This window comes from Dendrobates tinctorius, unplaced genomic scaffold, assembly GCF_039654945.1.
Source record: "Dendrobates tinctorius isolate UK_male_01 unplaced genomic scaffold, ASM3965494v1 ptg000143l, whole genome shotgun sequence".
Classification (NCBI taxonomy): domain Eukaryota; kingdom Metazoa; phylum Chordata; class Amphibia; order Anura; family Dendrobatidae; genus Dendrobates; species Dendrobates tinctorius.
The window spans coordinates 1,855,904-1,869,550 of record NW_027361810.1 but is presented as its reverse complement, the minus strand read 5'-3'; the positions used below and the strand labels follow the sequence as shown (position 1 = coordinate 1,869,550).

Sequence of the window (13,647 nt, the reverse complement as noted above, 5' to 3'; positions counted from 1 at the left end):
CTGTACACTGACACTATATACAAAGCTCCTGTGTATAATGTCACTGGTTATCACTGTATTACCTGTACACTATATACAGAGCTCCTGTGTATAATGTCACTGGTTATCACTGTATTACCTGTACACTATACACTGTATACAGAGCTCCTGTGTATAATGTCACTGGTGATCTCTGTATTACCTGTATACTGACACTATATACAGAGCTCCTATGTATAATGTCACAGGTGATATCTGTATTACCTGTACACTAACCCTATATACACAGAGCTCCTGTGTATGTCATTGGTGATCACTGTATTACCTGTATACTGACACTATATACAGAGCTCCTATGTATAATGTCACAGGTGATCTCTGTATTACCTGTACACTGACACTATATACACAGAGCTCCTGTGTATAATGTCATTGGTGATCACTGTATTACCTGTATACTGACACTATATACAGAGCTCCTACGTATAATGTCACAGGTGATCTCTGTATTACCTGTACACTGACACTATATACAGAGCTCCTGTGCATAATGTCATTGGTGATCACTGTATTACCTGTACACTGACACCATATACAGAGCTCCTGTGTATAATGTCACCGGTGATCTCTGTATTACCTGTACGCTATATACATAGCACCTGTGTATAATGTCACTGGTGATCACTGTACTATCTGTACACTGACATTATACACTATATACAGAGCTCCTGTGTATAATGTCATTGGTGATCACTGTATTACCTGTACACTATACACTATATACAGAGCTCTTGCGTATAATGTCACTGGTGATCACTGTATTACCTGTATACCAACACTATACACTGTGTACTATGTACAGAGCTCCTGTGCATAATAGCACTCATGGTAATATTTGTATTTTTTTTTTTTAATTAATGATCAGTATTGTAGTGTTCAGTCACTATGTGGCCGTGGTATGTGGCCTGGTCATGGTGTGGCAGTATTAGTTTATTGTATGTGGTGGTAATATGTGGTCTGGCAGTATTTGTTCCTTGGATGTGGTCTTATTCGGTCACTTTGTGGTGGTAATGTGTGGTCTGGTCATGGTGTGGTATTTGTCCCTTGTATACAGTATTGTTCCGTCACTGTGTTGGTAGTATGTAGTCTGGTCATGGTGTGACGGTATTTGTCCCTTGTATACGGTATTGTTCGGTCACTATGAGGTGGTAATATATGGTCTGGTCACGGTGTGACGGTATATGTCCCTTATATGCGGTGCTATTTTCCTTAAAGAAAAAAGAAATACCTAAAAAAAAAAAAAAAGTACAGGATATTTTAGCAAATGTTTAATAGGTCAGAGCAGACTAGAGCACCTTGTCATGTGCCGGCTTAAACAAACCTTTTAGCCCAAACAAAAGCTGATAGCCATTTACAAGATTTGCTGCAAGTATCCAAAAATCCACAGACGTGAGAGCAACAAGCGTCCTCCTATTAGAGAAAGTTCACTTATCAGATGAGCAGAAAACAATATACAGCGAAGAATCCGCTCTGTAACCGGATATTATCAGCCCCTCATCCAGCCGCAGGACTAACCGATCTCTTCCTGGACAGACACGGACATGACGGGGGCCCCGAGCCGCACACAACGCTGCCTCCATTATCAGCCTCTTTACATGCCGGTCACATCGAATCATCTCTGCTGAGGAAACGTAAAATCCTATTTACTAATCCGCACAATGGGGTCTCCAGCAGCGTAGACGAGATGCCGGGGCTGTGGCAGTCCGAGTGTTAACCGTCGGGTTTCTGGATCACTTCCCCGCTCACTGGTTTTGTTCCTCCAAACATTAATCTTTAAAAGAGAAAGTAAATGATCCTCGATCACGAGGTCACAACTCTCAGTACGGACACCGCATAAATGCAGGGCTCAGACCTTCTCCAGCGGTCATCACGTCCACCGCCCGTGTGAGTGTCCACCGCCCGTGTGAGTTACGGGGAGAGAAGCAAACATCAGAAGAACTTGGAGGCAAAGAGCTGATGGCGGCACGGCTCCTCCCGCAGGTCTGCTTGCACCCCACCACCAAAATAAACGCAGCCCACAGAGACATGTCAGCCGGCTTCGGCCCCGGCTCGTGTGAGCGGCGACATTCGGGAATGCAAATACTTGCAGTAAAAGCAGGAATTAGTTTCACAAGATAATCCCTTTCCTTGCCCAAGAGGCTTATATTCATGGTCACAGACTGCGCCATATGGTGAGAGCGAAACAAAAAAGCCCAGACACCATTTAAATCACGAGACATCGCAATCAGCAATTGTTACACAGAAACACAACAAAAAACCCGCTAATAACATCCACAAGGAGAATATAATATAGGCGCCCTACACCTGCGAGCCGACCACAAAACAGAGCGCCAAGTAATGAACGCCCGCTCTATACGGACATGTCCAGGCTCAGGACACCGGTCCTGTAACAACTGGCAGCTCTCTGGGCAATCAGGAGTTAAAAAGAAAAAACTGGAAGATGCAAAGTATCACTCAAACAATGAAGAAACCAAGAAGATCACACTGCATCCATCAATGCTGCACCACAAGTCTCATCATGGCCGCAGCATTCCCTACATCTCATGCAGCTCTGGGGCCCCTATGGCGGACCGTAAGGAGCCGTGTACTTGCGGGGGCCGGTGCTCGAAGCCCCACAGCCAATCCAGTGACCTGGTTTTGTGCAGACCCCGAGAGGAGCACTGCAGTGCCAGCCGCCACCATCCTCGCCCCTGGCACAGGATACGGCCATTGATGCCTGTGCGGGTGCAATCCTCAGTGTCGTGCCCACATTGCAACCCATCAGTGCCAGGCCCGAGCGCGGACCCCACCATCACACACAAAGTCAACGAGAAATGCAGAATCACGCACAACACATAATCGGAGGTTCACAAAATGCACAGAAATAATGGCGCCCCTCCTCTGTCCGGGGTCTGCTAATTAATGCACTGGGGGGGAGAGAGTCCTTGGAGTAACCTAGCAACATGGAGAGAATAGATCTCATGGGCCGGGAACCATGTCAGATCACAACTCTGCATTAAGATCAGGGATCCGCTCCGTTACTCACCCAGCGATGACTGGATCATGTTCCCCGATTTCTGGACTTCGTCAAATTTGGTGAAAATCACATTCAGCCTGTAAATATAAAGAGAAGCATCAGACGGGGAGCTGGGGACGGCGGCGGCGAGGACATGAATGCAGCCGCGCAGCCAGCGCACAGCTCCCTCTAGCAACGTTACATCCGAGCTCTCCGAGCGCACGGAAGATCTGGCCTGGATTCAGGGAGCAGCGGAGCGCACGGTCCTGAAGGATCACATGACCCACGACATTGCTGCCGCCGCCACCGCTGCTGAAGACTGCTCCCTGCTCTCCATTCATTCAGGGGAAAATGTCAGCAGCCGCCACGCTGTCAGAGGTTTATAGACATGGATGTCTGCAGAGATCTGATGCTGGAGGAGCAGGGACCAGCGTCACACAGCGAGAGCCATAACCAGAATTAAAGGGGAAGTCACACCAGCACTGACGGCCCCTGTGACGGCCAGGACTATCATCTCCGTAACACTTTATGTAGCGCTAATATATTCCACAGCACAGAGAACAGAGAGGCCGCTCTGCAGTATACACGGATCTGTACGGAGACACGACGGACCTACAGGCTATATAGTCTATACACAAGAGGAGAACTACATGCCGAGAGCCCTGCCCATCTACAGCCCTATGACAACACTGCTGTGTCCGGCCGCCTCTGCTCTCATCAACTCTCATAATTAAGAAATAGATAGAGATAACAACGTCCCAAGTTAAAGGGGTCACCCACCCCCGGGACAGACAACGCTTTTCAAAATAAAGCAGTCCCCCTTATAAGAGAAAAGCATGTGCTCGCCTCTCCACTGCTGCGCCACCGATGCCGTGCCTCCCGTGGTGTGATGTCACATGAGCGCTGCAGCCAATCAGTGGCTGTTATAAGGCTGCTGCGCATTCTCTTCCTTCACCCAAACCTTGGCAAAACGAAAGTAGTGACAGCGCAGCAGCCCTCCAGCTGCCGACGATTGTCTGCAGCGCCCACAAGACATCATGACACAGGAAGCCAGGACCAACAGCACCAGAGTAGAAGGCGATGATCGGTTATTTTTATTTTAGAAGGCGGACTACTTTATGTAAGAAAAGGCTGTCCAGGTAGTGGCACAAGCCATTTACATTGTGAGCAAAGCAGGAAGTGTTGTCATAGGCACAACAGCGTAGATGAAGTACCTGCATTAAGCAGGTTAATAAAACAGTCAATGGCGCTTTTCACAGGATTCACATGGAAAGATAATATCCAATGTTTGTAGCCATGAGGCTGGGGCAAGACAGGGGACTTAGGAAACGACAGGTCACGCCACCAAAAATCGCTGTGTGCCACTGCTACATCCCAGCGTAGCGCAGGTGAATGGGGCCACAATACCAACCCCAGGGCACCGCGGCGAGCAAGTCAGAACCAGTTTACGACAAGCGCTCCCCTCAGTCCGCAATGTGACCCCATAACTTGCACGATGCCGTCACGTGGCAGCGGCACACAGTCATTTTTTGGCTGCTGACCGGTGTTATCAAAAGTTGCCATCTGGCCACAGAAGTATGACGACAATAAAAAGAAGAGCAATCAGTTCATTATTTACAACTTCCTTTACAAAGGAAATCCTATTAACAGGGATTTCTGGGGTCATTGGATGTGACGGTGCGGTGGCGCCAGTCGTGATGAGCCAACACCAGCACGACGCGCCACACACCAGCACTATTCACAAATCCAGAGAGTGGACACAGAAATCTGTCTAGATTTCGGAAAACCCATTAAACATAATGGGGGTTTGTTTCGTTTTGGGTTCCGTCATTCTAATGGTAATAGTGTGGCACTCTGCGCTTATTGCTCCCAACAAATACGATGAATCAAGCACCATAAGTGTGAGCGCAGGGTACGTTTTTACACTTTGTGTTTCAGAGTCTTGTCAGACTGGAAGGCGCTCGCGTCTCGCTAGAGTCCGGTACTGAGGGTCCTATTCACACGTGTTGGATTTTACCCGCACATGAAATGGAAAATATCTGCACAGACCACCAATCCTCTACTGTACCTTACTCAGAGTTACTGCAGACCGCTCTCCTCTACTGCATCCCATCCCTGGTGTGACCGCAGACCGACAATCCTCTACTGTACCCCACTCCTGGAGTAACCGCAGACTACCCATCCTCTACTGTACCCCACTCCTGGAGTGACCGCAGACCACCCATCCTCTACTGTACCCCACCCCTGGTGTGACCACAGACCGACTCTTCGCTAATGTACCCCAGCCCTGAAATGACTGTTAACCACCCATCCTCTACTGTACCCAACTTCTGGAGTGACCACAGACCACTCTCCTCTACTGTACCCAATTCCCTGGTGTGACAGCAGACCACCCATCCTCTACTGTACTCCACTCCTAGAGTGACCAAAGACCACTCTCCTTTACTGTACCCCACCCCTGGTGTGACCGCAGACCACCCCTCTACTGTATCACACCCCTGGTTTCCCTGCGGCCTGCAGACCGACCCTCTACTGTACCCCATCCCTGGTGTGACCACAGACCACCCCTCTACTGTACCCCACCCCTGCTCTCTGAAGCTCACAGAAGCAGAGGGTGTCCTAGATGTGTCCAGTATACAGGCTTACACAGCGTTAGAACCATCGCACACACCTGCTCTGCTACACATGCATTAGCGTACTATGAGGGGGGCTCAGGGGGACGGACAGCCATTGGGTGTATGGGATTCTGCACATTGGCATACAAAATGATTAACAAAAAATGAAGGCTTCCTGCAAGAGACAAGTGGCTGTGGAGGAGCATGATACTGCTGCAACAAGAGTGTCGGTGGGGCTCGCTGTACGGCCGTCTGTCGGGTGCTCTTTATGGATCTTGCTCCTGTCCATGGATTTTACAGACACACCTCATCTCCACCGCTGCTCTATGTCAAGCACTGAGTTTAAAGGGATCCAGCACATGACACTTTTCCAGTTGTGATTGGTCCCTAGGACCAGGAATTGTCCGCTCTTTCCAAGATCTTAATCCATCTCTAGCCATAACTCCAGGAGGACCGATAATATCCTCCTACTCATCGGCAGCATTAACAGGCATTAATGCAATCAGCAGCAATCGTTACGACACGTCCACATCTTGCACCTCTGAATATTGCGCAGCATCTAACCAGCTCATTGGATGGTAATTATCAGCAAAGCGTGAGGATATAAAGCAGCCGTCCATTCAGGTAAATCCTCTCTAACCCTCACATAGGAAATACAAGGTGCAGCAGTTAAGCGGTGCCTGCCTGAGCACTGTGCACATGTAGGATAAAGCGACCACTCACCGAGACTGGGGAAGGCCTTTCTTGCTGAGGTCAGCGCGCACGCGTTCCCCTACGTGTCTGTAGATCTCAACCAGGCAATTTATTGCTGCATCTCGGACCTGCAAAGAAAAGAAGGCGACCATTACTACAAGATGGGCGGAAGGACGGGCAGACAGGTCTGCTCACAGCTCTCTCTATATAAAGTTACTAGGATCCAAAATGATACAGAGAAGCAGAACCCTGAACAGAGGATGTGGCGGCGGGAGGCAAAGCGGCCGAAGGAGAAAGCGGCGGCGGGAGGCAAAGCGTCAGAAGGAGGCAAAGCGGTGGAAAGAGGAGGTGGCGGTCGAAAGAGGAGGCGGCGGCGGGAGGCAAAGTTGCGGAAGGAGGAGGCGGCGGTGGGAGGAGGCGGCGGGAGGCAAAGCAGCGGAAGGAGGAGGCGGCGGGAGGCAAAGCGGCGGAAGGCGCAAAGCTAAATAAGAGAAAGCGTTGTACAGCGCATGAAGCTAAAGACATGGAGCTACAGAGGAGGTGGCAGAGGTGCGCAGAGCTACAGAGGACGATGCACCGTGCCAAGTTTTATAAGGCGGCATTATTCCTCAAAGTGTAGTGGAGGAAGGCTTGTGCACCCAAAGATTCAGAGGAGAATGTGCCATATAAACGGACAGGTATGAAGGGGCACAAAGCTACAGAGCAATAGATGCAGCATAATGAACACACTACAGGAAAGCGCAGCAATGATTCAGGCAGGAGCGTGAACTCATCCAGTGCAGCTTCTGCATGCAGCCGGATGGCGATCCGCGCTACAATAGCTACAGCAGAAAGCGAATCACAATTTCTCTTAAATGCTCAGCTGATTTACAGGTCTGTGCAGATATAACCCTTAGATAGAGGCGCTCTCTTCTCTCGGTTAATGTGGCTTTCTACCTGTTGTTGCCCCCACTTTTAGTGAAGCCGTTGTGCGTCTCTGAGGGTCTCCAGGATCAGACCGTGTCGCAGATAAGAGGTCCTGCTAGATGTGGTACAGAGCTGTGGTCACAGCCCTAGAATCTGTGCCCGGTACCGCCGAGAATGTGTCATATGTGCAGAATCCTCAAGTGTCGGGACAAGAGACTCATTCACATGGACACAATGGACGATGTAAGACTGAAGTCAAGAGAACCCGAGAGTCCTGTGATTATAACGCACAGTGACGAGGATCTGCAGCAAACAAGGGCCACACCATGCTCATTACCGCCCCCTGATGTACCACGGCTGTTCATACAGCAATGAATGTCGCTCTGAACACATGAAAACATGGGAGTTCTGAGGTGTCAATATCGCTACTAGATCTGCAGTCCTATGTAAACATATATACTTGCAAGCAACCTGCCTGAGAACTGCACAAAACTAGCAAACACCCGAAAGAGGGAACGGTTTTAACCACTGCTGGGTTTCCATTATAATGCAGACTTTTTCCAGAATCCCCTCACACACACACAAAAATCTGCAGAAAACAGAGCAATGCGCCAAAACCACCACTAGAGGGAGCCACTGTCCACAGATCATCACATGAAGGTTTTATTCTTCTCATTATGGAGCCGCGTACAAACACGTCCCCGTGGATCTGGACACACTCGGCCATTTCTCTCCATTTACCCCAACGTGAAAGGTCCAGACCCTGAGGATCAGTCTGCAGTGCAAGAACACATGCACAGTGCCCCGATGTGGGTAGGTCCTGCAAGAGGGAGGGGAGGAAAGGGAAGGAGGAAGAGGAGTGACAACCAGTGTTCTTCTGTGCCCCAGTGAGGGTTGCACTACGGGCACCAGCCTAGTCTACCATAAACCACCGGCGCCAGTCTGCACCACGGATTGCTGGTGGATTGTAGTGTCTACTGTTGAAACGTATCCACCCCAAGTGCAGGTCTTCTCTCTCCGCACTATGGGAGGGGTAAGGATGGCCTTCCCCCAGCTGCAGGATGGCAGAGCGGCCTCACCTGACTGTTTGGGTCCCCAAGCAGGTTACATATATGAGGTACAATCTTGCTTAGCGTCAGGCTGTTTGCTCCATATCTGAAAAAGAAAAGAACAATGAAAATCACACATCTGCTACAGGGTCCCGGGATGGGGGGAATGAGCGCCTGTGATACTTACACGTTAAGTGTTGCTATAAGGCAGAGGCAGACGCCTTCCCGAGTGCGGAAATTCTTGTGTTTAAAACCTCCGAGCATCCGATCCCAGACATACTGGAGAGACAAGAGAGGAAGAGTCAGCGGTGCACTACATGGCAAAATCTGATAACTGAACAGTGCAGAGACGGAGAAGCAACCCGCCGTACCGGCAGCCACCGACGACGCAGAAGCAATGCACCGCACCGGCAGCCATCAGCCACACAGAAGCAACCCGCCGTACCGGCAGCCACCGGTGACGCAGAAGCAACCCGCCGTACCGCCAGCCACCGGCGACGCAGAAGCAATGCACCGCAAGCCACCAGCCACGCAGAAGCAACCCGCCGCACCGGCAGCCACCAGCAACGCAGAAGCAACCCGCCGTACCGGCAACCACGGGCGACGCAGAAGCAACCCGCCGCACCGGCAGCTACCAGCCACACAGAAGCAACCTGACGCACCGGTGACGCAGAAGCAAACCGCTGTACCAGCAGCCACCGGTGATGCAGAAGCAACCCGCCGTACCAGCAGCCACCGGCGACGCAGAAGCAACCCACCGGCGAAGCAGAAGCATACCACCGCATCGGCAGCCACCAGTGAAGCAGAAGCATGCCACCACACCGGCAGCCACCAGCCACGTAGAAGCAATGCACCGCACCGGCAGCCACCAGCAACGCAGAAGCAAGCCGCCGTACTGGCAGCCACGGGCGACGCAGAAGCAACCCACCGTACCGGCAGCCACGGGCGACGCAGAAGCAACCCGCCGTACCGGCAGCCACGGGCGACGCAGAAGCAACCTGACGCACCGGCGACGCAGAAGTAAATCGCCGTACCAGCACCAACCAGCGATGCAGAAGCAACCTGACGCACCAGCAGCCACCGGCGACGCAGAAGCGCTTTGTATAGTCAGTGTCTGTTGAGAATATCTAGACAAGGTCCCTGCAACGCCACCGCAGTGATTGGGCGATGAGCGGAGTTCTGGAGAACACTCACCTGCGGGCTGGTCGACTGTTCCATTATCTTTACAAGTAACGTCTGATCTTGATCTCTGACCGAGTCTTTTGCATCTCCCAAGCGATCGATCAAACTCGGCAGAACTAGGAGAGACAAGAGAAGTGAGAGGAAAGCGAAAAATCATCACTGCTAATTCACAGGAGCCGCCGCTGCCCGGACGGAGGGACCACGGACAGAACTATGGACATTAGGATGCCAGCACAACCACGGACGGGAGTTTTTTGTTTTTTTCCTTAAATTACCCGACCTATCGTGCCCCCCCAACCCATTGTGACCCCCGCCCATCCTCGCTCACACGAGTGCTTCCTGTCCGGCCTCGCTGCTTCACCAATTATGACGTTCAGATGCTTAGGTTATATTCAAGGTTATATTCAAGGTTATATTCAAGGTTACCTGTTCCTATCTGTGCTCTGAAGCGATCCTGCAGACGTGTGACTAAGGCCGATAAGATGTCCATTCCCAGGAGAGCGACCTGCCGAGAGAAAAAAAAAATAGTAAAAAAAAAAAAATTAGAAAAAAAAAAAAAATATATATATATATATATATATATATATATATATATATATATATATATATATCTATATCTATATATATCTATATATATATATATCTATCTATATCTATCACAATGGGTTGGGGGGGGCACGATAGGTCGGGTATATATACATATACATATACACACACACACAGTGCCTACAAGTAGTATTCAACCCCCTGCAGATTTAGCAGGTTTGATAAGATGCAAATAAGTTAGAGCCTTCAAACTTCACACAAGAGCAGGATTTATTAACAGATGCATAAATCTTACAAACCAAAAAGTTATGTTGCTCAGTTAAATTTTAATAAATTTTAAACATAAAAGTGTGGGTCAATTATTATTCAACCCCTAGGTTTAATATTTTGTGGAATAACCCTTGTTTGCAATTACAGCTAATAATCGTCTTTTATAAGACCTGATCAGGCCGGCACAGGTCTCTGGAGTTATCTTGGCCCACTCCTCCATGCAGATCTTCTCCAAGTTATCTAGGTTCTTTGGGTGTCTCATGTGGACTTTAATCTTGAGCTCCTTCCACAAGTTTTCAATTGGGTTAAGGTCAGGAGACTGACAAAGCCACTCCAACACCTTGATTTTTTCCCTCTTGAACCAGGCCTTGGTTTTCTTGGCTGTGTGCTTTGGGTCGTTGTCTTGTTGGAAGATGAAATGACGACCCATCTTAAGATCCTTGATGGAGGAGCGGAGGTTCTTGGCCAAAATCTCCAGGTAGGCCGTGCTAGCCATCTTCCCATGGATGCGGACCAGATGGCCAGGCCCATTGGCTGAGAAACAGCCCCACAGCATGATGCTGCCACCACCATGCTTGACTGTAGGGATGGTATTCTTGGGGTCGTATGCAGTGCCATCCAGTCTCCAAACGTCACGTGTGTGGTTGGCAGCAAAGATCTCGATCTTGGTCTCATCAGACCAGAGAACCTTGAACCAGTCTCAGAGTCCTCCAAGTGATCATGAGCAAACTGTAGACGAGCCTTGACATGACGCTTTGAAAGTAAAGGTACCTTACGGGCTCGTCTGGAACGGAGACCATTGCGGTGGAGTACGTTACTTATGGTATTGACTGAAACCAATGTCCCCACTGCCATGAGATCTTCCCGGAGCTCCTTCCTTGTTGTCCTTGGGTTAGCCTTGACTCTTCGGCCAAGCCTGGCCTCGGCACGGGAGGAAACTTTCAAAGGCTGTCCAGGCCGTGGAAGGCTAACAGTAGTTCCATAAGCCTTCCACTTCCGGATGATGCTCCCAACAGTGGAGACAGGTAGGCCCAACTCCTTGGAAAGGGTTTTGTACCCCTTGCCAGCCTTGTGACCCTCCACGATCTTGTCTCTGATGGCCTTGGAATGCTCCTTTGTCTTTCCCATGTTGACCATGTATGAGTGCTGTTCACAAGTTTGGGGAGGGTCTTAAATAGTCAGAAAAGGCTGGAAAAAGAGATAATTAATCCAAACATGTGAAGCTCATTGTTCTTTGTGCCTGAAATACTTCTTAATACTTTAGGGGAACCAAACAGAATTCTGGTGGTTTGAGGGGTTGAATAATAAATGACCCTCTGAATAAACTTTTCACAATTTAAAAAAAAATTAAACAAAGAAATAACATTCTTTTTTGCTGCAGTGCATTTCACACTTCCAGGCGGATCTACAGTCCAAATGTCACAATGCCAAGTTAATTCCGAATGTGTAAACCTGCTAAATCTGCAGGGGGTTGAATACTACTTGTAGGCACTGTATGTATATATATATATATATATATATATATATATATATATATATATACACACATACACACACACATTATATATAATAGTGCAGAGAGCAGCACCTGAACAATGGCAATAGTTGGGTCCAGGGCTTCACAGGCACATACCGGTCCATATATTAGAAAAATCTAAGAAGCAGCGCACATCATTTTAGTGTAAAAAAACCCCACTTTAACAGCCCATGTGTGTGCGAAGTTTCGGCTCTGTGTCTGAGCCTTTCCCAAGCAGTATACAAGTGAACATTCAGAATACTTAAAGTCTGCAACGAAGTGAACACAATTTACATCAATTAGTATCAAAACAATACAATTTCATATCTGTTATTCCATATTTATATATAAAGTGCAGAAGGATTTTATTTGCAATACTATAAAGTGAAATACAAACGTGCGTATAGTGCAATATAAAGATTCATAAACCAGCGAACGGACTGTACCGTGAGCAGCTGTGAGGGATTATAATGCCACATGGTGCACCCCGTTCCTAATAACGCTGTTACCAGCGTCCTAGGAAATAAATTGCGCATGTCAGGAAGAAACCACAACCCCATCTGTTCCATTATGGTCGTCAGCTGTGCATGTCAGGAAGTAAATCCATCAGGGGCAAAATGAAACTCGCGTGTGCGCAATTACGCTCCGGTGACAGCAGCGCCATCTTTATTATTAGAGATCCTGCTCTGTATGCGCAGTCACGTCTTTTGGCTGCCGCGATCGCACACATGTCAGTTACACAAGATCCACTGATCATCTACTAAAGAGACCATAGAAAAGGCCACGGATTATTCCTTAAAGTAACAGGGACACCCCCCATTAGCCGGGGCTGGTAACCTGATAACCTAGAGGGTCAATGGGAGTCCTGTTCCCCTCACAAGGAACTCCATATAATGCCCAATTCTCTGCAACAAGCGAGGCTTATAATCACAGTATGGTCATTTTTATTTTCATTATGGATCTTTTAAACAATATAGGGTGCTTTAGAAAAAAAAAATCAAAATATAACAACTAATATAAAGAAAAAAATAATGACAAGCTATCTGTTGCAGTCTTGATGTTAGTCCATAATGGGAAGAGTCCGATGTCCCAAAAACTCGCCAGCAGCATTACAATCTGTGAAGAGGAGCAGGAGCGATCCCTGGTTGTAAAACCACCCGATAAAGAAGGAAAACATCAGGAATGACAGCAAACAGCGGGCGTAAAGGGCAACACCTAGTGTGTAGTCTGAATTAAGACCATACGGTTTTAATGTCTGTAATTTACCGTATTTAACCCTTGTAACTTATTTTCAACATTTTTACTCGATCCCCACCCCTTCTGAGAGGTGGCACATGATCAATAATTCTGAACTTCAAATCTTTTTCAGATTGTCTCTTTTCTGTAATTGTTTAGATACCGGTAGATCCAACCTCTCTACGTGTCGTGCATCTATGGCGATTTATCCTAGTTTTGAAGTCCCAGGTAGTTTCCCCCACATACCACAAACTGCAGGGGCACTGGAGAAGATCGACAAATTCAGATGAACACGTCAGGAAATGGTTAATATAAAAGATTTCTTTGGTTACCGGGTGTTGGAATGAATCGCCTTTTATCATGTTAGGACAATTAATACAACCAAGACAAAGGATAACATCCAGCCCTCGATTCACCCGCTGCAGATGTTTGGACGGTCACTGTACGCGAGCCTATAGCCGAACCGAAAGGTGGCTCCTATGTGCCAGCATGTCTGGGAGACATTCACCCAGCACGGACCAATGCCTCTTAATTATCTGCGTGATTTCCCTACTTTCTTCACAATATGAAGTCACTAATGACAACCTTTTCATAATGTCA

General features: G+C 48.4%; 1 protein-coding gene across 1 annotated transcript in view; it reads right to left on the bottom strand.

Moving 5' to 3' along the window:
• The window catches only part of CLASP1 (cytoplasmic linker associated protein 1), a 199,176-nt gene that overhangs the window by 112,434 nt on the left and 73,095 nt on the right, over positions 1 to 13,647 (bottom strand). Inside the window, exons 3-8 of the mRNA XM_073545310.1 lie at positions 9,906 to 9,984; positions 9,492 to 9,595; positions 8,485 to 8,576; positions 8,328 to 8,403; positions 6,373 to 6,470; positions 3,065 to 3,132 (exon numbers count right to left, since the gene is read on the bottom strand). Coding sequence (XP_073401411.1) covers positions 3,065 to 3,132; positions 6,373 to 6,470; positions 8,328 to 8,403; positions 8,485 to 8,576; positions 9,492 to 9,595; positions 9,906 to 9,984 — 517 coding nt within the window. The remainder of the gene's footprint in view (positions 1 to 3,064; positions 3,133 to 6,372; positions 6,471 to 8,327; positions 8,404 to 8,484; positions 8,577 to 9,491; positions 9,596 to 9,905; positions 9,985 to 13,647) is intronic.